This window comes from Callionymus lyra, chromosome 19, assembly GCF_982586985.1.
Source record: "Callionymus lyra chromosome 19, fCalLyr1.hap1.1, whole genome shotgun sequence".
NCBI classification, from domain to species: domain Eukaryota; kingdom Metazoa; phylum Chordata; class Actinopteri; order Syngnathiformes; family Callionymidae; genus Callionymus; species Callionymus lyra.
In genome coordinates, this window is record NC_141836.1 from 11,113,102 (window position 1) to 11,139,602 (window position 26,501).

The following is a 26,501-nucleotide window of genomic DNA, read 5'->3' on the forward strand; positions in this document are numbered from 1 at the left end:
GGTCATTTGTGCACGAGTCCTGTTTGTCGGTCGGGGTGGAAACCGGTATTTACGACGACGGTAACCATAACTTTTAGAGAGCGGACGGATTCGAGAAACGATCGTCACCGTCTCGACTGCGTCATGACTGGAGTTCAACCAAAGTCCTTCCACCGTTCCTGGGAACAAGATCGATACATTATTATTATGGTTTATAATTAGATAAAGTGTCTATGTAAATGTACATTAACATGCAAATATGAATGCCTTTTGTTCTTTTTGTGTTGCAATGAAACTTCCGGCGCATAGGTGTCAACAGTCTTTACGTCCGCTTAAGGAAAAAAAAGTCCCGAGAATGACTGAGGACGAGAGGATACAGTTGTGTCCAGAAGATTTTTTTAAAGTAGCTCTTTGGACATATTTTGGTTTTATTTATTTTTTTATATCATATTTGTGTTTCAATTAAAATGAGCAATAAATGGCAGCAGATATTGCATCCTTCAAAGCTAAAGGAATAATATAATCCCAGCGATGACTAAGGACGAGAGGATACAGTCGTCCCCGGAAGTTTTTCCAAGTCGATTTTTCGACATATTTTGTTTTCTATTCATCTTTGCATTGCAATTAAAATAACCAATAAATGGAAGCAGATATTCTATCCTCCAACGCTAAAGGAATAATAAAATCCTAGCGATGACTGTGTACGAGAGGATACATTCGCGTCCAGCAGCTTTTAAAGCTGATTTTTGGACATATTTTGGAAAAGACTGAGGACGAGAGGATACAGTCGACTCCAGCAGCTTTTAAAGCTGACGTTTGGACATATTTTGGTTTCAAAAAACAAATGAAAGCAGTTACGACTTCATCAAGAGTCATGTGGTCTGTAAATTCTGCAACACCAGAGTCAAGTACTCAGACAATACTACAAATATATCGTTGTTCCTACAGTATCACAATACATCATAATGTTACCATTTTATTTCCAATCCACTCCAAATCAAGACTCAGTACAAGGCCAAATTAAATTACAATAACAATAATATCTTAAATTAAAAAGGATGGACTAAAAACGCAAATTCCCATTTTTTTTTAATTGGATATAAAAAAAAAGGAAAGTTTAAGAAGGATACGGACCAGAACCCCTCAGACAGGAAGTGGTAGACTGGAACATAAACTGCAGGGAAGCCCTTGTTTTATTTTTTTTTATAGAGACAACAAGAAACACAAGGATAAAAAGTAAATACCACACAAAATGACTTTACTACTTTATTATATGAGCAACGAATGAGGAACAATATAAACAATATGAACAATATGAACAATATAAACAATATACACTTGGATGCAGCACAGAAGAACCATCTCCAATGCTTTTTAATGCTTTTATTGCAATAATTCAAAATGTACTGTCATTTTCAGTCGTTTTTTTGTGCAACTTCCTATCTTTAAACCTTTCTTCCCCCGATGACGAGAGGGAAAGTTCTCGGGAGCGTGCACGTCGTTGCCCTTCGAGGTTAAGAATACTAAAAGCATTCTTTTCTCCCAAATAGTCACTCTTAAAATGCCAAGCGTCAGCCCCTCAAATGATAAGTCGCTAACTAAGTGACTTCACTTTTGATTTAAAGGATGGAGATAAAAAAACGGGAACTTCTTCTTCTCTTATTTATAGATCTACTAAATGGAAACGAACGCTTGTATCTGTGTTTGCTAACTAAGTACAATATAGTGATGTTTTCAGCTTCACTTCAGTAGAAGCGCACGTAAGGACTTTTCTAGGACAGTCTTCAAAGTGTTGTTATATTTCAGGCATTTGTGTCGACTGTGACTTGTGTTTTATTTTTTGCTCGGTAAACAAAACTGGTGCGTCTTCAACGCAACAGTCTGTCCGTCTCTAATGAAGCGTCTTCAGAACTCGGGTCCATGTGTTTTTTGAATTCTGCTGCGAAAAAGGCGCCGACAGCCTGTTAATGACCGAGACGTCCTCGCCGGCGACGGCTGGCGGCAGCAACCCGGTTCAAAACGTTCTTCACACGTCGTCAAAAATAGCTGTCGCCCGGGTTCGAGCGGCAGGTAAATGGACTTGATCAGACGCTAATGAAGCAGGCGGCCGAGCGATCCACCTTGAGAAAAAAAAAGTTTTCTTTCGGCAACTTTTCGGAGACGTACGCGGTCTGTTGACTTTTCCCGGGCTGATATAAAAATCACATAAGTTGAAGTAATGATGTTTTTTGCCCACGTCTCAGTTCATTTGCTACACAGTATGTACACTTTAAACCTCTAGTTTTCAAAGATTGTTATTCAACCCGTCGCACACTTCATCTACCTTTTCACACATTTAGACGCATTTATTTTTTCCACTTCGGCGACTTCTCTTACCTTGAAGCAGTTTTCACAAAACAATGTTAATTTTCCTCCAGAAGCGATGAAAAGGTTTTGACCAATCCCGTGAGAGCAATGTCGATTCAGGCAGGAATTCTAAACAAGCTCATCATCACTGGGTCAAGATTTGTGTTTCCTGTTTGTGCAATTTTGAAACAAAACAAACAAATGTTGCAGTTTTGAACCTCACAGATACTACGGTACATGCTAGAACTTTAAGGAGAGACTGAGTTAAAAGTTATTTGGAAAAACTGTCTCTTGGAAGTTGGGATGCGATTATTTTGGAGCAATATTGTGGTTTAAAAATGATTTATTTTCACAGAATAAAAATCTGGAATCATAACTAACTTGAAGTTACTTTTTTAAAGTTAATTTCTGAACATATTTTGGTTTGATTTTTTTTATTCATATTTGTGTGCAATTAAAATAACTAATAAAATCCTAGTGATGACTGAGGACAAGAGGATACGTTTGACTCCAGCAGCTTTTAATGGACATGTTTTAGTTTATAAAAAATTAAATCAGTTATGACTTCGTCAAGATTACTCTGCGACACCAGAGTCAAGTACTCGACAATACTCCAAATATATTCTTGTTACTACAGTATGACATTATATCGTATTGTTTAATGCAATGTTTCAAGTAGTATTAACTTGCGGATTTTGAACAATAAACCATAAAAATCTGGCTAATTATTTAATATTTTAAAATTAGATGTTGTTTTTATTATTATTTACAACAAAAAGTGATTGACGGCTGCAATTGGTTGGCTGGGCGGCCAAGCATAAGCCGCCATTGAGAGCAAGTTCAAATAAAGGTTATTTAATAGATGTTTCACAATAGTGTTAAAAATCAAGGTCACTACTGTGTATTTCGTTACATCATTCGAAATATACGAGGGACTACTTTATATATCGCGTAAAAATTGACATTTCTTGTAGTCCACGACTTTTTCAAAGTTTTCTTTGTGCAATACAATAAACATTCTTCACTCGTCTTCTGGTTTAATCCCCACTGTTGTTTTACCATCATAAAAAACACAAAACAACCTTAAAGGTCATGTGATTGCGCCCTCTATCTTCACTCTGAATGCATCGACCTCTTAATAAATCCTATTTTATTACACGTATATCTCTTGTATTCTCTTACAAAATGACGCTAATTTAATTCATTAGCCCGCAAGAGTCGACAGCTTTCTCCATGAACTTTTACCCAAACATCGGGAGTTGACCCCGAGAACGAGGCCTGTTCTAAAAGTACCTGATGGGTCTCGATGTGGGAGGAGGTGCCATCTCTATTTCGGCTCATATGTACGATCAACGTTTACTTTATGAGCTCCTCGTGACCTCCACTGGAAGATAAATACAACCTTCAGCAGTTAAACGTAGTGGGACTTGGCCGTCGGTCTTGGGAATAAACTTAGTTTAGATTTCCCCCTCCTCCTCCTCCGTGAGTCGCTGGAGATTGATATACACAGGTCGAAGGTCACCGCATCCAACCGGCGAATGAGTTCTCTCCGTCAGCGCGTTTGTATTTACAGCCCTTGGCTTTCGCCTACAGTGTGAATCAGTTTGAAAGACGGGAAATGTCAGACGCTCTTCGGCTTTGATGGCGACTAAACGTGCCGGGAATGGGGGAAAAGAAGAAGATCCCCATCGGAGGAGAAGAATATGTTGTGATGGAGGATGCAGTGGAAATCTCACCACTTCATTGTAATTGTTGTCATGTTTCTGTTTAGATTGATGTCCTCTCGAGGGTTTGTGAGCATCTACGGCCATTTCTAAAAGATTGAAGGATCGTAAAAGAACCAAGAGTTGTTGTTGTTGTTGACATTTCCTTTTCACTCAACAAATATTTACTTCTTACTAAATGAATGTTGTTGTTGTTGTCGTTCCCTACTATAGAGGGATATGAACCAATGACCATGAAATGTACTTTTACCTACACAGTCCAGTTGACTTGGTTTTGAACCGCTTGGATAACCATGACCTGGTTGAATGAGAACCTTCACAGACTTTAAACTAATTCATTTAACTCTTTAACTAAACTAATAAATGACTTGAATTAAGCTCATTCAATAAAAATTTTAAGATTTTTTGATTGAGTTATTTTGCCCTCCTCTCTGTACTTCTAAAGTGTGTGCATTAATAAAACCTAGTACTACTTTATTGTATTTTATAAATTATTATTCTTGTTGATTGATTTATTATAATTCTTTTAAATGTATTATTTATTTATTATGTTATTTATTATTATTATTTATATATATATTTATGTATTATTCTATAGTTTTTTATTATTATCTTAATTTATTATTGAGTATTTTTTATTGCTTTTTACTTTTATCTATTTTTATCATTATTTTCATTATTATCTTTATTTATAGTTTTGGTTATTATTTTTGTGTTATTTATTATTATCAGTATTATTATTTTGGTTATAATTTTAGTTTTATTTATGATTATCTGTTTTATTTTATTGTTTTTTATTATCATCTTTATTTATCATGATCAGTATTTTATTTCTTTTTTAATTATTATTTTTATATATCATTGTTTTGGTTATTTTTTTGTTTTATTTATGATTATTTCTTTTGTTTTTTATTATTATCTTTATTTATTATTATCAGTATTATTTTTCTTTTTTTTAATTATTATCTTTATTTATCATTGTTTTAGTTATTTATTTTATTTTTATTTATGATTATGTTTATTTATTATTGTTTCTGTTATTGTTTTTAATAAAAGTGTGTCCATTGATGTTTAATAATGGAACATCATTCAATCCAATGTTTGTTCCTTTTCTTGTAAAAATCAAGAAATAAAAAAAAAAGGTTTAGGGATGAATAGTTGAAAACATATTTTAATTTTTCTCCTCCTAAGCTGATGAAAGTCTTCAAAAGCGAACGCTAGAATGAATCTGCCGAGTCACACATTGATTAAGTGGATCTGCAATTAACTTTGATTGATTTGTTCCACGCGTATGAAAAACTACAGCATCATTAGTCGCTTAAGAAATGCGGCAGAGCCCGAACAAACGTGTACTTGCTGTCCTCAGTCACCGCCGGACAAAAAAAACTGACTAGTATATTCAAACCGGGTGCGAGACTGTCTCGTTTGTTATTCTTCAACCACAGTCGTCTTGGGAGATAGCAGTCGTTAGCAGGCCTGACAGAACCGCCGCAGAACACCAGTCTTGTGACGCTTGTTTTTCTAGGATATTAAACTTTCCTTCGGAAAAAAGTATTAAGGTGAATAATAGCCTAATGTTTTTTGTTGCCAATAAACTGCTGGCCACTAGATGGGAGCTGGAGCTTAAGTGATAATGCAATCCTGAGAGATCCTGGCGATGACTGAGGACAAGAGGATGCAGTCGGCACAAGCAGCTTTTAAAACCAGATTTTTTGACGTGTTTTATAGTCTGTATAGCTAGATATAGTGTGTGTAAAATAAAATTAGATTTTTAAAGTTTACTATCAAAATGCAAATTTTCACTGCGTTTGTTCATTTTTTTGTTGCAATTTAACTTCTGGCCAATAGATGGGAGCTGCAGCTTGTGTAATAATAAAATCCCGCAAGATCCTGGCGATGACTCGGGACAAGAGGATACAGTCGGCACAAGCAGCTTTTAAAACTGGATTCTTTATACATATTTTATGGTCTATATAGTGTATGTAAAATCAAATCAGATTTTTTTTAAATGTACTATCAAAATGCAGATATTCACTGCGTTTGTTCATTTTTTGTTGCAATTTAACTTCTGGCCAATAGATGGGAGATACAGCTTGTGTAATAATAAAATCCTGCGAGATCCTGGCGATGACTGAGGACAAGAGGATACAGTCGGCACATTCTTTTGACATATTTTATGGTTTATATAGCTATATATTAGGGCTGCACAATATTGGAAATTAGTGCATCATTTGATATTGGTGTCTTAGATTGCAATATCGATATTAATGCGATATTTTTTACTTTTAAGTCTTAAAAAAAGCCAAACCAAACACAAACAGCAAATACACAAATAAATCTGAATACTTTAAAACATAGAAAGGTACAAATATTTACACGTCTTTCCTAAAAGTTGCCTTTTTTATTATTGTACAAATAAAAGGACTCAAGAATTTTCAAATATTGCATTTATTTGCATTGTATACAAGAAAGTACTGGGACAATACTACAAATATATCTTTGTTTCCAGCGTATCACAAGATATTGTTGCCCCATGTATCGTGATACATATCGTACCCCCAGATACACACCCCTAGATTTTAGGAACATTAGAACAATGTAGTCGTTTGTAAGAGGAAATCATCCAATTAATCATTTTAATGTTACTTTGTTTAGCAATTACACTCTAATTTCCCTAATAAAAACTCCTCCGTGTGCGTGTCCTTGGCATGTTATTTTTCTTTGTTCCTAGTTCGTCGTCGGATCCATTTATTTAGTATCACTCAAACGGCACTCCTTCATAATGGGGTACACAACTGACGACACATTTTGTGAGTGTTTCAGGGGTGTGTGTAGACGTCTGTGTGTAGACGTCCGTGTCCAAGCGTCTATCTTGACTGACACTCATACAGAGGCTAATGGAGCCGTTATTACTCGGACCGTTGGTTCTAGAGGAGCCGGTGGCAGAGGTTACGTCGGAATAATCGATGTCCAGTATCTGTGTTACTGCCTTCAAAATAAAAGGTGACTCAAAAGAACTGTTATGGAACTAACTAAAGGAACTAAATACACCTTTGTGTAATTGTCCTTGTGTGAAGGGGTTCTACTCCGTACTGTTATTGGTTCGTGGAATTCAAAAGCATCTCGTGAAATATGAATGCCACATCTCTCTCTCCCTATTCTTTCCACTTACCTCCACCTTTTTTTTCTTCTTGTCCTTCGCTCAAAAGTGGTGCCCGGTAATTGCTGCCTAAGCTCGGTGAAACGAGGCATTTTCGTGTCTCCAGGGAGACCTGGTTTTGTACGAGTACTGATGGAGCCGAGGTTTTTATACAGAAGGGACGGTGAAGGGTTCTCTCTTCGGCGCCTCAGGGCAGCGTCTTAGTATCCCAGCTGTTGATCGCACAGCACGAGGGTGTTTCCCGGGACTGTAATTACACCGTAAAGTAAATTGTTTTGAGCACAGAGGTTCATTGTCCTGACAGGAAAATGTGAAACTCTACTTTTTTTTGTGTGTGTGTGAAAAAAAGGCAATAAAATGGCGGCGATACAATTCTTTAGTCCGAGGAAGATTTATTGATTTTAATTGATTTGTTTATTTGATTGGATGGTATTGAAATATTCAGCTATAGGAAGTCACTTTTCAGTAGTGGTCTAATAAACATCATATACATTTAAATATGTAGATTTTGCATTGGATAATGGTTCCGCATAATTCCACTAGTTAATAGTTCTATACATCTATATATCTATATAGATATTTTTGCTTTTAAATAATTGTTCATGGGTTTATGTTTCAATAAAGTGTGTAGATTTGCAGATTTTGTTTTGTGTTGCAATTTCTGACCATTAGTGAAGTTATATCATCCGACACAGCTAAAAGGACAAATAAATCCAGCAATGACTGAGGACAAGGGGATACCGTCGACACAAGCAGCTTTTACAACCTTAAAAAAACAACATATTTCATGGTTTATATAGTTAGATCAAATGTGTGTAAAATAAAAATGTACGATAAAAATGCAAATATTCACGGCATTTCTGTATTGCAATTAAACTTGCATTTGCTAGATGGCAGCAGTCGTTAGGGACGACGAAATACTGAGAGATGTCTGAGGACGAGAGGATACAGTTGACAGCAGCTTTAAAAGCTGATGTTTATACTTTGGTTTCAAAACAAATGAAAGCAGTTGGATAAAGTAGTAATTAAAATCCTACAACATCCTGGTGATGACTGAGGATCAGAGGATACAGTCGACTTCTGCTGCTTTTGTTTGGACATATTTTGGTTTGAAAACAAATTAAAGCAGTGACGACTTCTTCAAGAGTCATGTGGTCTGTAAATTCTGCAACACCAGAGTCAAGTACTCGACGATACTACAAACATATCCTCGTTACTACATTGTATCGCCATCTTTTTTCCCCGTTTTCTCTACTTTAACCAACCCCCCAAAAAAGCGTCCATTTCCCAGCCTCCCTCTGTGGTGGTCGCTCTGCAGCCATCAGCTTCTATCTGTGTCCATCTCCTCCTTTTCTATTTGTTATCAGATTGACCTGAAGGTGTTCCTCACCCCTGAAGCTTGTTTGTGTGTGTGTTCCTTTGTTGTGTTCATCGGCACCTGTGATTTGGACACACAAAAAGGGGAGGGTAGGGAGGCGGGGTTCGGTCATTACGTGGAAAAGACGGACGCAGATGCAGCAATAACGCGATAACGTCGCACCACCTGCCATGATATCTCAATCTGTTGCGATAAATAAACCGGAAACAAACGGTTGCAATTCTTAAATAAAGTGTTGATCTAATGAATTTTCGAATCACCTTGGTGGGTGGATAGTAATCGCACACACAGGTACATTTGAAAAATAATGTGCTGGGTTTAAAAGATGTTTTCTGTTTTGAATGGGATATATCGCTCTATTAGAAATGTTTCACGAACACATTACTCTCACTCTGATGGTTTCCCTTCGGTGATGTATTCAGCTGCAAGCAGGGTTTTCATTAAAGCTGTTTATTATCCTGAAGGGAATAATGTATTCTGGCTTAAGGATGTTGTAGTGGGTGCTTGTAGTCTTACTGCCCTTTTTTTATGACCTGAAACTTTCCAAATATGAAAATGTGTTTGCAAGCCATACAGTAATGTTTGTTTACATATACGCTCGGCCATGATGTTGCTTTGAACTTTGAGTCGATTATGGCATTTTTCAGACTATAAGAAATCATTGCTTTTCTAAAAAAAATAGTTTTACTCCCGAAGCTCCATAATGTAACTCTGCTTGGCTCCATAGTATTACTCCTCAATACTCGGACATAGTATTACTGTGCCAGTAACAGGCTCCACAGCACAGAGGGAATCCGTATTATTACTCTGTGTGTTAGTACTCTGCAAGTATCTCTACTACTACTCTGCGACGCTCAACAGTATTATACCGTGAGGCTCCTTAATATAACTCGGCCTTGCTCCATAGTATTATTCCTTCAAGCTTCTTAGTAATACTCTGTGAGGATCTTTAGTATTATTCCGTGAGGCTCCTTAGTAATACTCTGTGGGAACCATTAGTATTATTCCGTGAGGCTCCTTAGTAATACTCTGTGAGGATTATTAGTATTATTCCGTGAGGCTCCTTAGTATTATTTTGTGAGGATCCTTAGTATTATTCCGTCAAGCTCCTTAGTAATACTCTGTGAGGATTATTAGTATTATTCCGTGAGGCTCCTTAGTATTATTCCGTGAGGATCCTTAGTATTACTCCGCAACGCTAAATAGTATTATTCCATTAGCCTCCTTAAAATTACTCCGTAAGGCTACTTAATATTACTCCGCCTTGCTCCATAGTAGTATTCCGTGAAGCTCCATAGTATTACTCCGCAACACCCCATAGTATTATTCCGTGAGGCTCTTTATTGCTACTCTTGGACGCTCCATTGTACTTGTCTGTGAGGCTCCTTAGTATTACTTTGTGAGGCCCCGTAGTATTAATCCATTAGGCTCCTTAATATTACTCTGTGACGCTCAATAGTATTATTACGGGATGCTACTCAATATATCTCTGGTTTGCTCCATAGTAGTATTCCGTTAAGTTCCTTAGCATCACTCCAGACGCTCCATAGTATTATTCCGCGTGGCTCCATAGTCTTACTCCCGTAGGTACTGTTGTATTAGTCAGTGCGATTCTGTGGTATTACTCTGAGTTGCCACGTTGTATAACTCCACAAGGTCCCGTAGTTGTACCCCTGTACTTCACGACTTTCAGTCGCACTGTAGAGGAAAATGCGGTGCGCCATATGGTCCGAAAACTACAGCGAATGTTCCCGATGTAATTGAAGTGCTCTTTAGCCGATGCTAATATGCAGCTCAAGTCAGTTACTCGTAATTTTGTGTTTCATCACTTGATTGAAGCGAAGAAACGCATCTGCATTGTTTTCCCTCTCGGTCCATCTGTATGGGCGACCTTTTGACCCGGGAAAGCGAGAGCAAAAAATGCTGCTTGTAAGAAGCACACTAGGAGCCTGTGGTCGGCGGGTGATGGACGACCCGGCGAAATCCTAGTCCAGCCACACACACACACACACACACACACACACACACACACACACACACACACACACACACACACACACACACACACACACACACACACACACACACAACACACACACACTCCCATCTGTCGACCTCTCCTCTCGGCACTCTAATTAACTAATGCGCTGATCTTTCACTGCGTCTTTGTGTTGTAGTGTGTTGCTTTCCCTGTGTGCGTCCGTCGAGCCAGTGTGTCACTGGGTTAATTGCTGGACTCGACTTACTGTACCTTTTCCCCGCTTCCGGACTCCAACATTATTATCCTTCCATTCAGAAAATGGAACCGACTCACTGCGAAAATACTCTCATCGTTTTTTCTTGCTAATCATCGGAGTGTCAAATGAGACGCGTACGGATTAATTTAAAAGTTTCATTTGAGTCGTGTGGAAATTTAGTGCACGACCCCTGAATTAGCCTTTTTTTTTCCGCCGAAAGCCCGGAATTCAACTCTCGCTCTCTCTCTCTCTCCCCGAGTCGTCGCCGGAGTCACATGCAGTGGTACTTAATGATGTATATAAACATGCATCTGTTCTGTATTACAATGTTTATTTCACGCGGTTGTATGTCTATACATTTCAACAATCCCAACTTTCATCCGTCAGTAGAGAGTAATAACAAGCACCAAACAATCTCAGGTATTTGTCATAGAGCATCTGGAAATAATAGTACCACACCAATATATATGGCTTGATGACCTGATGACAAGATGACCAGTCAACTAACAAAATATATATATATATATATATATTGAGATATTTTTCATGTTACTGCTACGGTATTCAACAGCACTTTGTCGATTTCCGGCCGCTAGATGGCAGCACTTATTACGTCCTTTGCAGCTAATGGAACAGTGAAATCCTGTCAGATGTCCCGGTGATGACTGAGGACGAGAGGATACAGTCAGTTCAGTTATATTCATATAATACACTATAGATCACTAGATGTCACTCAAATCGATCCGAACATTATTAGGAATCGTATCGTGAGATGAAAATATCGTGTCGCGAGACCTGCCTACCCGCTCAGTAGTATTATTCCGTGAGGCTACTTAGTATTACTCTGTGAGGCTCCTTAATATTACACTGCAACACTCATTACTATTATTCTGTGAGGCTACCTAATAATACTCTGCCTTGCTAGATAGTAGTATTCTGTGAAGCTTCTTAGTATCACTTGACGCTCGATTTCCTGCCACTAGATGGCAGCACTCATTACGTCCTTTGTGGCTAAAGGTACAGTGAAATCCTGTGAGATCCAGGTGATGACTTAGGACGAGAGGATACAGTCAGTTCAGTTATATTCATTTAACCAAATTGAGAGTGGACCAGTCACTAGATGTCACTCAAATCAATTCGAACATTATTTAGAATCGTACCTACAGTCATCTAGACAATCGCTAGTAACATAACCTTAAACAATATTTGGATTTGACCTATGTGGGGTTAAATCCGTTTTCTACAGGAAGCCGCTTTGCTCATTCTTCCATTTACTTCCTGGTATCACTGCCTTAGAAAACAGGAAGTTGACGAAAGGTGAAAACGTATGAAGCTAAAAGGGCTGTATGATTAATTGAATTTGCGATATGATAGCGATTTAAATTCAAAAAACAATTTCATTTAATTTTATGTTCATTTAATTTTTCGCTTTGAATATTTACATGGTTTCAAGTTTTATATTGTTTTACAATTGTAATTTAATTAACTAAATATACCATTAATTTCAATGTATGATTAACTTGCCTTATCTTAACTATGGCTTTATCACTTTATCTCTACTCACAAATACATATATTTTACTTTAATCTGAATTATTTATTGAATAAGAGAGAATAAATGCAGAAAAACAGTACATTGCCCCAATTTAAATGGCGATCATATAATGGAATAAAATAATAATATCGTAATCGTTCAGCTCTACTCGTGTATTCAGAATCAGGAAGTAGATTTACGAGAAAAGGGGATTTTTCCCGCTATACCTATTGATTGAGGAGACAAAAATCTCTGTATTAGCATCGCCCGGGCCTTTTAACCAAAGATCTTTAGTAACGTCACACAATGTGGTGCATCGTACAAAAAAAACGTAAGGCCGATGTTTACTTTACCCACAAGTCCCTATGGATGACACTGATCCTCGTAGTGCTTTTCCCTTGTCTCGAGACGACAGACCGACCTCGACCACAACTGGCGTTATTAGAGGGATTCCGGACCATCGGCTTCTTGCTAAGGTTTCCCGAGATATGGATCTGATCGATGAGACTGCGAAGAAACGTCTAGTAGAAATATGTAGTTTCAAGAGAGTCAAAAACTAAACTACACTTTTTCTGAAAGTCATTGAGTTTTTGCATCAGTTTGCAAGGTCGAATAACGGCTTCAAGTCCTCTTAAAACCATGTTTTCTTTTTTAATAAATGGGTTTCAATTTGTTCCTCACAAGTGTTTGTTTTCAATTACAGTCGGAACTAGTTATTTTCTGAAATGCTTGATTGCTCATTGACTATCGGGATATTCAATTAGACTAAAACCAAAAAAATGAAATGGTCCTTTTTATTATCAACTGTCTGATCATGTTGATTTAAAAAAAAAAAATGCTTGTTTTGCAAAAATAGTATATCACTTCTACTGCAGGGAGCGGACCTCGCTAAATCCAAAACCAATAGTCCAAATCCAATAAATCAATCCGTCCTAAAGGACCTAATGCAAGTGCACAGTCTCGGGGCAGCTGTCCAAGTGAAGCAATCCAATAATTGCTCATCCTCAAGAGTGTCAAAGCCAGCGCGAGTCCAGACCCGGCGGAAGACTTCAGGCTTGCTAACACGGCCATCAAGTGATCTCAATTGAACTAAGTAGCCTTGGCTCGTAGGCGTCGCCGTGGACTAAGAATATGCTGCTCGTCACCTATTTTTAGAGTACGATCCGTGCGTAGATCTACTGGTTGATCACTAACCTACTGTGTCACAAATACTTTCAGACAGTGCACGTACTTGCCTAGTGAACACATTTTCTAAAGTAGTACTTTCTCAAATAAAACTGTACCGCTACACACTTACTGGAAATGGCTCGACATCTTCTTCTTCTACTACTTTTTAACGCTGATTACAACTAGCCTTTGGAACACTGTCGACAATTCTGACAAGTTATTTTGTTGTGTTTCATTTTGTTATTACTGTTGTCGTGTTGTTTTGTGGTAAAATTAGTGTTTTCTGAAGATGTTTATGCCGTTATCCGAAGACGAGTCAGTGGTATGAAATACGGGCCAGTATTTTAGGTATTTTTGGTATTATATGGCTGTCAAAGCGCTTTGTGACCCTGGTCTAGAAAGGCGCTATATAAATAGAGATTATGATTATTATTATTATTATTATTATTATTAAGTCTGATTTCCAAATACAAGAAAAGTTATCCTTAATAACTATGACAAAAAAAAAATGTAGTCTAATTTTTACCACAATTTTAACAGTACATTTTCTTATACTTTTAAATACATTTGTGCACTTGGTCTGAATTTCAATGTAGTTTCTATAAAATAGAATAATTACATTTTTATTTACAAATAACATGCGTAGGGGTTTGAGAAAATATCGGAACACCACAAACCGCAGTGTACCGATATTTTTGATTTCATGATACTGTATCAATATATTTATTATTGACGACCAACATGCACACATTCACAGCGTTTGTTCATTTTTGTGTTGAAAATTAAACTTGCGTCCACTAGTCATCTTCCGTAGCTAAAGGAACAAAGCGAGATCCCGGTGATGACTGAGGACGAGAGGATACAGTTGACTCCAGCAGCTTTTTAAATATATTTGTGCATTTGGTCTGAATTTCAATGTAGTTTCTATAAAATAGAATAATTACATTTTTATTTACAAATAACATGCGTAGGGGTTTCAGAAAATATCGGAACACCACAAACCGCAGTGTACCGATATTTTGATTTCATGATACTGTATCAATGTATTTATTATTGACAACCAAAATTCTAATATTCTCAGTGTTTGTTCATTTTAGTGTTGAAAATCCAACTTCCGTCCACTAGTCATCTTCCGTAGCTAAAGGAACAAAGCGAGATCCCGGCGATGACTGAGGACGAGAGGATACAGTCGACTCCAGCAGCTTTTTAAAGCCGATGTTTGGACATATTTTGGTTTAAAAAAAAAAATGAAAGCAGTTACGACTTTGTTAAGAGTCAAGTGGTCTGTGAATTCTGCAACACCAGAATCAAGTACTCGACAATACTACAAATATAACCTACAGTATCGCAATATATTGCATCGTTTCCATTGTGTCGTGATCGTCCGATTCCTTTCCAATACACAATACAATATTCTCGCATGTTTAAAAAGGTCGACTTAAAGTGAGATTATCGACATATTTTCAAAGGTTAGCGTCTTGAATACATACGGGTCGTTTCAAAAGTATCTGGCGAGCCGGCAGAAGCGTGGACGCCGCTCTCCTTCTCACGCTGGATTCGGGGGGTTTCTATTTGAAGCCTTTTGAAAAGAAAAAACGCTGACGGTCTCGGCCGTGTGATACATTTGTCAACCATAAGCCGAGAGAGAAGAAGAAGGTCTGACGTCGCAAATCCCGAAACCGAAACCAAGAATTGATCAAAACAGACAAAAGAGAAACAGAGGATTTGTTCTCTTCGCGCTCCCCCTTTTATATTTGCCTCGTATTGATTAAGACGTCCGAGCCGGAGAAAAGGCAGGAGGGATGATATAAGAGTTGAGGGATCGTTTCCCCTCCGGGACGCCCACGCTGACAACACACACACTTGCATTTTCAATGTAAATCCTGCGGCGGCGGCGAAGGAAGGAGATATGTTTCTGCCGCCGCTAGAAAGAAAAAAATCCTCCATTTTGTTTCGTTTATGACTTTGAGGCTCGGGCAGATTAAATTCAAATGATTCCGAGGCTGTGAATGAAGAGTATTCTGTGTATCTGCGGAGATATTCCCTGGGAAGAGATGGGGGGGGGAGGGCGGGTAATAAGAGCTGTCCGTCAAATGTAAACAGAGTAGAAATGGATGCCAGGAGGAGGAGAGGGAAGTTTCTTTCACTGTGAGAGTATCGGTGAAGGGACAGACGGAAACAGATCGATGCATGGAACCGCCACCATCTCCCACACGATTGTAGAAGGGTTTTTTTTCTGAAATAATACTTTAGAAAAACTGGTAGAAGAAGACTCCCAAATCCCAAACACGACCGGCTCCAAGAGCAGCACATTTTGCTCCGAAACATAATTCTGTCTGATCTAGGATTTGTAGCTTTCATGTTTGTGATTAACATTTGCATAATAAGCCATTTTAAGCTTCACCCACAATGCTTTGCGGTGATCTATTGTTGCCGGTCTGCAAAATGGTACCTGGTAGATTTGCGTCGTCGGCGTGTATATTTAGAAGTACTTTACATTCCAGGTTCTTTGAAGCTGCCGTAAAAAATTAAGTTCCAGTCGTTAGTAATTCGCATTTCCAGTGTAATTACCTACTTTTATTACCACAACCCTCTTTATAACACGTTTTATGAAGTTTTCCCTTCACTCTTGTCGAGAAACGGCTCCCCTTAACAAAAACAAATCTTTGCAAGTGTTCTATGGATATTTTATACAAAAATTGAAGTAGTATACTTGAAGTTTACTTTCAATCTATCAGCAAAATGAAGTATAGTCAAGCGTACTATTAGTATTCTTATTTTATACTACAATTAAAGTAGTATATTTGAAGTTTACTTGTGGAACCCTTTAGCAAAAATAAGTATAATAAGGTATACTGTGAATACACTTATTTTATACTAACATTGAAATAGTATACTTGAATTTTCTTATACATTCCTAAGCAAAATAAAGTATATTCAAGTATACTATCAATATACTTGCTTACTAAGTGGAAAGTATTATACTTGACGTTCACTTTTGACTTACTATACTTTAAATTAGTACACTGGTGTTCACTGATACTCAAGTATACTTTATGAAATGTACTTCATGTACAGTGCACTTCTTTTTCTTAAGGAAAGTGTATTATTGTGGTCTCAGGTAGTAAACTGTGCAAAGGATCATGGGAGTGGGTAACATGTGGCAGAAACTTTTTTTGTTATTGTTGGATATACACATTTACTTTGACGTATTACTATAAAGCAAACGTCGGGATATTGAATGAAGTTAATAAAAATATGTAATTGATGTATACACATTGGTAGTATCGAGAGTACTTTGAGTATATTTCGTTATACTATCATATAGACTTGTACCTAATACACTGGTAAACTTAATTTAATCTGAAAAAATATCAAATTAGTTTTCTCTTAGTACACTACGAGTACATGTACCTCAGTGTACTTATTCTCAAGTTACATTAGATGTAGTTAAACTTCAAGTATTCTACTTTTTCCAAAGTCACAAAGCAAAACTTAGTATGAATCAAACGTCTCCGCCAGGAAACATCAGGAAATGTCAGTTGTTTTTTAAAGACAGGCTTTTATCAAACACTCGACGTCAGTTTCTCTCTCAAATCCAGCGGAGAAATTCATCGTTTTTGATTCAGCCTCTTGGCTTTTATTCCTGCCCTTTTCCCCCTCATTCTCTGGAGAAGGAGTCCAGACGGATTAGGTGTCCGTCCGGATGCGCTCCGGCTAATATTGTGAAAATAGTTTGCTTTTCAGCGTCTCAATTTGTCGGGTTAATCTGTTTTAATCATGGTATTCTTTCTTCTCTCGGCAGCCATGATCCACTGAGGCTCACGCTCCGTCAGACCTGCAGCCACAGCCTCTCTCTCCTCCTCCTCCTCCTCCTCTCCTCCTCTTCCTCCCCTTCTCTATCCCTCCGCCCTCCCTCGCTCCGCCATGCTCCTCCCGTGCTCATCCTGGCCTCACCTCCTCCCTCTCCTCCTCCTCCTCCTCCTCTCCTCGCCGCTCCTCTCCGCCCCGGTGGAGCCCTCCCCGGTGGAGCCCACCAGCAAGGCGGTGTACCGGGCGAGCGACACCTCCTTCACTCACCTGACCATCCACCGCCGGACCGGCGAGGTGTTCGTCGGCGCCGTCAACCGGGTTCTGAAGCTGTCGGGCAACTTGACGGAGCTCAGGAGTCACACCACCGGGCCGGTGGAGGACAACACCAAGTGTTACCCGCCGCCCAGCGTCCGCGCCTGTGCCCACCGGTGAGATCTAGACCCTTTAGATAGATTTTATATACTTGTGTTTGCTGAGAGATGTTTAAAGTAAATGTCAAGTATACTACTTCGTACATTCATAGTACATTAGAATATACTTCTGTTTTCCTGAGGGATGTTTAAAGTAAATGTCAAGTATACTACTTCGTACATTCATAGTACACTAGAATATACTTCTGTTTTCCTGAGGGATGTTTAAAGTAAACTTCAAATATTTAAATATAGTTATTTTTGTTAAGAAATTTCAAAAGTAAATTTCAAATATTTAAATATAGTTATTTTTGTTAAGAAATTTCAAAAGTAAACTTCAAGTATACTACTTCCATTCTAGTATATTCATAGTACTCTTAAACACACTTCTGTTTGCTGAGGGATTTCTAAAGTAAACTTCAAATATTTAAATATAGTTATTTTTGTTTAGAAATTTCAAAAGTAAACTTCAAGTATACTACTTCCATTCTAGTATGTTCATAGTACTCTTGAATATACTTCTATTTGCTGAGGGATGTTTAAAGTATATTTCAAGTTTACTACTTAGTATGTTCATAGTACTCTTGAATATACTTATGTTTGTTGAGGGATGTTTAGAGTAAACTTCAAGTATAATACTAGTATATTTATAGTATTCTTGAATGTACTTCTGTTTGCTAAGGGATGTCTCAAGTAAACCTTGAGTATACTACTTAGTATATTCACAGTACACTTGAATAGACTTCTGTTTGCCGAGGGATGTTTAAAGTAAACTTAAAGTATACTACTTAGTATATTCGTAGTTCACTTGAATAGACTTCAATTGAATTCAATTTTATTGAAAATGTCTTCTGTATACTTGTGTTTGCCAAGGGGTGTTTAAAGTAAACTTAAAGAATACTACTTCAATTCTAGTATATTCATAGTACACTTCAATAGACTTCAATTCAATTCAATTAGAATTTATTTAAAGTGTCTTCTGAATACTTATGTTTGCCAAGGGATGTTTAAAGTAAAATTCAAGTATACTACTTAGTTTATTCATAGTACACATAAATATATACTTCTGTTTGCTGAGAGATGTCTAAAGTAAACTTCAAGTATACTACTTAGTGTATTCATAGTACACTTGAATATACTTCTGTTTCTGAGGGATGTCAAAAGTAAACTTCAAGTATACTACTTAGTATATTCGTATTACCCTTGAATATACTTGTGTTTGCCGGGGGATGTTTAAAGTAAACATGTGAGGTGCTATAGAAATAATAATAATGATCTACATTCACACAACAAATACAATAAAATCGACTTTTTCATGTAATCTACATTTTGCTAATAATATCATAAGTACTTGCTTCTACTTCAGCTTTGAACTCGTTGTAGGAAAAGAGCTTGTTGTTGCCCTTAGGCAATACTTACATTTCCCATGTTCATAGACATCAAAGTTGGGCTTTAAATGTCTCACTTCTTTAGGTTTAAAGCACAAATCAAGCTTTAGATATATTTTCATCAGAGCGTCTCCTGAGCTTCCTGACACGTTTCTTCTTGTAGGCTGGAATCCTCCGATAATGTGAACAAACTCTTGCTGGTGGATTACACTGGAAACCGGCTGGTCGCTTGCGGTTCCATCTGGCAGGGAGTCTGCCAGTTCCTCCGACTGGAGGATCTCTTCAAACTGGGAGAGCCTCACCATCGCAAGGAGCACTACCTGTCGGGGGCCAGGGAGGCCGACGGCATGGCTGGTAGGTCTTCACCAGTGTTCGTCAGGGAATGTTTTTTAGGTTCAGAGCTTCAGTTTTAATTGAAAAAAAGATGGTTGATGTTATCATGTTGAAATGAAGGTGTAAGACTGAAGCACAAGGGGTTTATGTTTGAATATGTACTGAAAAAACAGAGGTCAAAGGTCATCCACAAAATGTTATTTTGTATTTCTCTTCATTACTAGTCTATAGATATGAACATTTTTGCTCTGCTTTAGTCGTTTTTGCGAGTATTTATTGCCTAAATTTGAAACCATATTATAAATATATATTAAAGTGCTTTATTTAATTTAAAAAGAAAATACGTAAAATAATACATTTAGCTACTTACTATGCTATTTACTTTTATTAGTTACATGATTTTACACTTTTCTATACTGTATTTTTGCTTGACGGTCCCTGAGGAAATTCAGTTGCCCACGACTGAAATCTGAGAAAGTGTGAAACGTACAGAAAAAGGTTCTTGTTTTAAGATATAAAGACAAAAATAAGTTCTGTAAAAAGTTATAAAACAATTAATAAAATTAATTCATCTTCCTATTGACAGATTCCTTTTGAAAACTATATATTTGAGGTTTCATTTTTGTGGTGAATGTGACCTAAAAAAGTTACTTTTAAGTTAACTTTAAGTTTTTACTTGGCACAAGATTTAAATACATAATAGGATTGCAGTTTTTGCAGTTTTTGACACGCTTGACAGTATTTTTTTTTTTTTTAAAGTACATGTTTACTGAAACTAGTGTAAAAAAAACAAGGAGAGATGTAAAAGATAAACAACAAAATAGACATACTTGCATAATTTTACACTAAGGTTAACCACATAAATGTTGCATTTTTTTGTTAATAATAATAATAATAAGAAGAAGAATAATAATACATTTTATTTGTTTTTTTTTTATTCTTAAAATGAATACCAAAGTGCTAGTTCTCATTAAGTTTGTATTAAAAAAAAATCTTAAAGTTTTAAAGGTTGAAACTTCAAATGGATTTATTAAACATTTAATTACTTTTAAAATAAATTAATTCAGAAATGTCTAAATTGAATGGTTACATTTATTTTTATGAATAATTAAATAAATATATTGAAAAGTTGAATTAAAATAATTCATAGATTCCAATATATTACAATTTAAATGTCAATATTTTAATCGTAGCCTTAAAATTCTCAATAAAAATGATGGTTATTTAAAAAAAAAAAAAAAATGCATTTTTGTGTGGGTTAAATATTGTTCTGCGCCTCGTCTCTCGTGGGGTCACCGGGGATGTGATATGGATGCAGGGAGTGTATGTTGGTAGTGGGTGTGAAGAGGCCAGAGAGTGTGTGTGTGTGTGTGTGTGTGTGCTCGCCTCAAGGACACAGTGAAACAGATTTATATCACGTGTGTGCAGAAGTGATGGCATGAAGCAGGCGTGTTTTAAAGCGGCTCGTTTTCACTGCATACAGAGCAGCAGTGCGAGTCCGTGACCTTCCCTTCCGAGAACAGATGTTTACGACCGACTTCTCCGATCGCTTTTTTTAGTCACCGTGACGACAGGGTTTGAAATCGGCTCTCGCGGGAAAAAAAAATGACAGAGGTCAAAAGGTCATCCGTGTTCCTTTGTCAATCCAACAATTAACACGACAATGGGTTTTGATCGCGAAGATGTTCGTCAGCAGAAGTTTTCCTTCTCGCGGCAGCTGTTGAAGAGAAGTTGAGACGACTTTGAGGAGACGCCGACATTATGCATGCGAGCCGAGGTCCCGAGACGCTCGCCATTAACATGCCGATGGCGGCCTCGCCACGTTAGCAGGAAGTCGGAAGCTACTTCCTGTTAATTGGAAGCTTGTGTAAATTATTGATCCTAATAGTTCGTCGATAGCTATCGAGACGTAATGAAATATTTACCGGCGACGGTCGTAGAAGTGGGATTTTTTTTTCTAGATCCTAACGACTGATTTATTAAACACAACTTGGGAGACGCTAATTACCGCGCCGACCTTACTTAGAAACAGTGAACTCCCATGATGCACTTGCCTTTGTTTAGAAACAATTGGTTCCAATTGAAAAAAATGTGAACACACATCAATGTTAGACGAATAAAAAACGAACCAAAAAAAATACATTTTGCTTTCGGAAAAGTTAAAAAAAAGCCCTAAAATAAACTCTAAATATAGTAGAAAATGTGCAGCACTTTTTCATTACACGTATAGTTTGATATTTGTTATTCTAATAATTTAAAAATAAATGTTCTAAATGCAATATATATCTCATTTGTAGCCTTTTAAATTCAATATAATAGTGTTACTAGTTTCTACGTCGTCACATGATCATCCGCCGCCGTGTGATTGGCTGAGTCACTATTGAACCAATATGTTTATATTGAATCTAAACAGCTACGAATTTAAAAAAAAATTGAAATAATAAATTATATTTTTGAATTATTGGAATAAGAACTTGAAAATCTATGTTTAAAAAATAATTAAATTACATTTTTAGAACATAAAACAAGTACTCAAAAACGAATTTAACCTTTCAATTTACAAAATGTTGAATTAGATTATTCAAAAACAATAAAACGATTATTTTAAAAAAAACCTTTCAATAATTCTATGTTGCTTTGTCGTAAGTGTGTCGGCAGCTGTGATTGGCCGGCTCGGCGGCAAAGCATTACGGATACGATTTTAGGTAACCATTATTTTGAGGGTTGTTGAGCGGGATGTTGCATCTTATATAATTTTTTAGTTTTAAATTCATGTTGTGTGGTTAGCTTGGCAAGAAGATAAAAGTTGTGGGTACAATTCTGTTCGAGGAAACGGGTTGTGTTACAGGTTTTTCATGGTGCAAAAGTATATCCAGGTGTCTATACCTGTACAACAGGAAGTGGCTAACACTGTTAGCGTGACATCCTTTTGACACGTATCAACAGAAAATAAAATGGCGACGGAAAGGGTTAGAATTATTCTGTCTTGGATTCTTTTGTGTCTCGCTCGCACACGCCCGTCAAATACGCGACACGCCAACCCAGATCTAAAAAAAAAAGGGGGCACTTGGTTCGTCGACGTGCGAAGCGTCTTGTCACAATGTTTTGACTCGTTCCCATCAACTGTCAAACAGAAGGAAAAAAAAGCGGCAATTTCACGGGGAAGCGTCGCCTCGGAATCATTTTTTTTTAGCTTCTGGAAACTTCTGAGAGACTGTTGTGATGTTCGCAGGTGTGGTGGTCGGCGAGGACGACTGGACGGCGGACCCCAGGAGGAAGAAGCCCATGAAGGGCGGAAGCCGCCTCTTCATCGGCGCCGCCATCGACGGGAAGTCCGAGTACTTCCCGACCCTGTCCAGCAGGAAGCTGGTGGCCGACGAGGAGAGCGTCAACATGTTCTCGCTGGTCTACCAGGACGAGTTCGTCTCGTCGCAGATCAAGATCCCGTCGGACACGCTGTCGCTCTACCCGGCCTTCGACATCTACTACGTCTACGGCTTCTCCAGCCGCACCTACGTCTACTTCCTGACGCTGCAGCTGGACACGCAGCTCACGCAGATGGACGCCGGCGGCGAGAAGTTCTTCACGTCCAAGATCGTGCGGATGTGCTCCAACGACACCGAGTTCTACTCGTACGTGGAGTTCCCGCTGGGCTGCACCAAAGACGGCGTGGAGTACCGGCTGGTCCAGGCGGCGTATAAACAGAAGCCGGGGCGACGCCTGGCGCAGGCGCTCGGGCTGTCGGAGGACGACGACGTCCTGTTCGTCATCTTTTCTCAGGTGAAACTTTACGTCATAATTCTGCTTTTAATTCACATTATTCCTCACTTTCTTCATTTCTTCTGCATCTTAATCTTTTCATCATATTTTTACTTTATCAGTGCCATCGGAATATTACATTTCTTTTTAAATAATCATATTATGTTCTTTGAAAAAAAAATAAACTGATTTAACCTTTACATTTATTAAACATTTAAATACTTTTATGTTATTAAAATTAAATTCTAACAAGTTTTGCATATAGAGTTTCAGGTTCTAACCTAAAAACGCATCCGTAATGCTTTGCCGCCCAGCCAACCAATCACAGCTGCCGATCACTTACAAACCAATATAGAATTATTGAAATGTTTTTTTTTTATAATCGTTTTATTGTTTTTTAAAAATCAAATTCAAAATTTTCTAAATTAAAAGGTAAAATTAGTTTATTTTTAACATTTGAGTATTTTTTTTTATATTCTCAAAATGAAATAATAGAATTTCAAGTTCTAATTCCAATAATACAAAAATATAATTTCTAAATTATTTTTTTTAAAATTCGTAGCAGTTTAAATTCAACATAAAAAGCCGCAGAAACTAGTGACACCAACGTTTTTATATTAAATTTAAAAGGCTACAAAAAAAGAATATTGCATTTCGAAAATGTTTATTAGAAAACAAATATCAAACTATATGTGTAATAAAACATTGCTGCATTCACCCCCTTTTTTTTCAGAGTTTCAAGTTTATTTTAAAACATTTTTTTTTACCGTTTTATTATTTATTTGTGTAACATTGATTTGTGTTCACTTGATCCACCTGAACAATGATTCAAATTTTCAACAACCTTTCAATGTAGAAGTGATTGAATTCAATTTTTCAAAATAAAAGTTTCACATGTTAAATTCAACCGTCACTGTCAGAAACTTTCTTTGTTTTTTAAAGCTCATAACTTAAGCCATGAATATTTTCTAACTTTGGATTTTTTTTTGTTTCCTCTCCAGGGCCAGAAGAATCGCTCGAACCCGCCCAGAGAGACGGTTCTCTGCCTCTTCACCCTCCACGACATCAACCTGGCCATGAGGGAGAGGATCCGCTCCTGTTACCGCGGCGATGGACGGCTCTCGTTACCGTGGCTACTCAACAAGGAGCTGCCCTGCATCAACACGGTGAGTTGCACAATCAGCAAACATCCCATAATTCAGAGGCGTCACAATTCAAAAATATCTCCAAAATTGATTTAATGTAACTTTAATGTTGATAATGGCTCTAGTAGAAGAACTCACATTTCTCTGATTAAAACTCTTCACTGGCTGCCAGTTTTTTCAACTTCAACTTTAAAATTATGGTTCTTACTTCAAGAGCTAATCATAGTCAGACTCCTTGCTTACAAATAACACTTTTTAGATGCTATTCTGTAGTTCCATCTGGATCCAGGAGAGTTTTGAAGGGTAACTAAACACCTTTTACAACGTGGAAAACGTTGAATTTGTACCAACAAGATGTAAATGTTACACAATTTCATATTTCCTGTTACAATAAGTATAACCTACATATTTCAGCAGTGATTTATCAATTAATGTCTCAGTGTGGTATGTTGTTCCCTTCAAAGTCATGTTCCCACAATGCAATATTCCATGAGAACAATTTAATTATACTGTTTCTTACTGTCCTCTGTAAAAGAAAACATGTTACGACAGGTAACTGATTATTTAGTTGATGTTTTTGTATAGTTGACTCTGTTTTTTAAGGAATCTTTACGTCTATCATTAGAAACAGAATTATTTAATTTAACTGTTTTTAATGTTGAAACTTTGAATAGTTTTTTAATTGAAATGTTAAAATTAGGGTTCTTTAAGCTTTAGTTTTTAGTATTTAGTTTAATAATTTCTATAGTTAAAGTTGAATGTTCATTAAGTTGAATTTGTTTGTTATTGAATAATTTAATTAAATATGTTGTATATTGAAAGAGATGTTATGAAAAAAATGTATTTAAAAAAAATAAAACGATTTATAATTGTTTATTATGTTAAATAATGAAATGATTCAAATAATTGAATTCAAGAATTTCTGGATTTAATTAATTTAACAAATTATTCCATTGAAAAGTTAAATTAGTTTCAGAAAAAAATATTGAATTAGCAAAATCGAATAATTTTGAAATATAAAAATATATTACAATATTGAACTCCAGAGGGATCAATAATGTTTTTATCCATTTATCTATCTATTGAATTTAAAAGGCTAAAAATTACAAATAAATATTCATTTATATTTAATGAATTAATACAATTTGAATTTTTGGAATTACATTATTTTAAATTAAATTATTACATTAAAAAAATCAAACCTTTTAATATACAAATAATTTAATTAAACTAAAAAACTTCTCAATGCCGATAATATTGAATAAAAAAAACTAAAAAAAAACGAAAGTGTCAATGTTTAAAATGTTAAATTCCAGATTATTCATGATTTAAAACTGCTCTGTCTGATAATCCAGCTAATCCACGTCCAATCCCCGCCCGTGCACGTCATCAGAAATGTGCACGGCAGCGTTGGCGCCGTCCGAGTTTATTTAAGGAGCAGCAGCTCCGTCTTTAAATAGCTGCGAGGAGTTCTTGTCAGCAAACAAATCACCGGCAGATTATGATGTGTGAAGTTTCTGCATAAACTTCGACGCAAACCTGGAGACCGCAGTGTTTTCTTCTCTCAAGACACGTCGAAAGAATAATAAAGAGACGCATCAGGAGCTGATGAAACGCTGGAGGAGACTCTGGAACATGCTTTAAGCGTGTCGGGGTTTTAGACTCTACAGACGTGTCTTAAGTCGCAGGGAGGGGCGTCCGATTCCCTCAGGGGCCACGTTTTTAGTCAGGGGCCGTCAAGACAGAAGAAGGAAAGGGACGAATTAAGATGATAAATGAAAAGACTCACGAACTAAGATAGATTTGTTGGATATAATACAATTATTTGTTGATTCTAAAGGATAGTATGTACTGTATATAGATTATATATATGAAAGAAATTCTATTAAACACAAAATAACGTTTAATTTAGCAAATGTTTAATTAAAATAAATCTTCCTATATTTAACAATTAAAAATAAAATAAATTAAATCCAAAAATAGTGTTAATACCCCATAAAATAATGTGTCTAAAATGTCATTTTATATAGATTTTCTCATATAAATCTGATATAAAAGCTCTATATGGCATATTTATTATTATAAAATTTAAGAATAATATATCAAATCCAAAAAATGGTGTTAATATG

General features: G+C 36.7%; 1 protein-coding gene across 1 annotated transcript in view; it reads left to right on the plus strand.

Moving 5' to 3' along the window:
• Positions 1–26,501, plus strand: part of plxna3 (plexin A3) — a 158,848-nt gene that overhangs the window by 12,175 nt on the left and 120,172 nt on the right. The window contains exons 2-5 of the mRNA XM_087781248.1: positions 17,330–17,765; positions 19,299–19,489; positions 22,701–23,248; positions 24,229–24,393. Coding sequence (XP_087637374.1) covers positions 17,452–17,765; positions 19,299–19,489; positions 22,701–23,248; positions 24,229–24,393 — 1,218 coding nt within the window. The 5' untranslated portion in view covers positions 17,330–17,451. The remainder of the gene's footprint in view (positions 1–17,329; positions 17,766–19,298; positions 19,490–22,700; positions 23,249–24,228; positions 24,394–26,501) is intronic.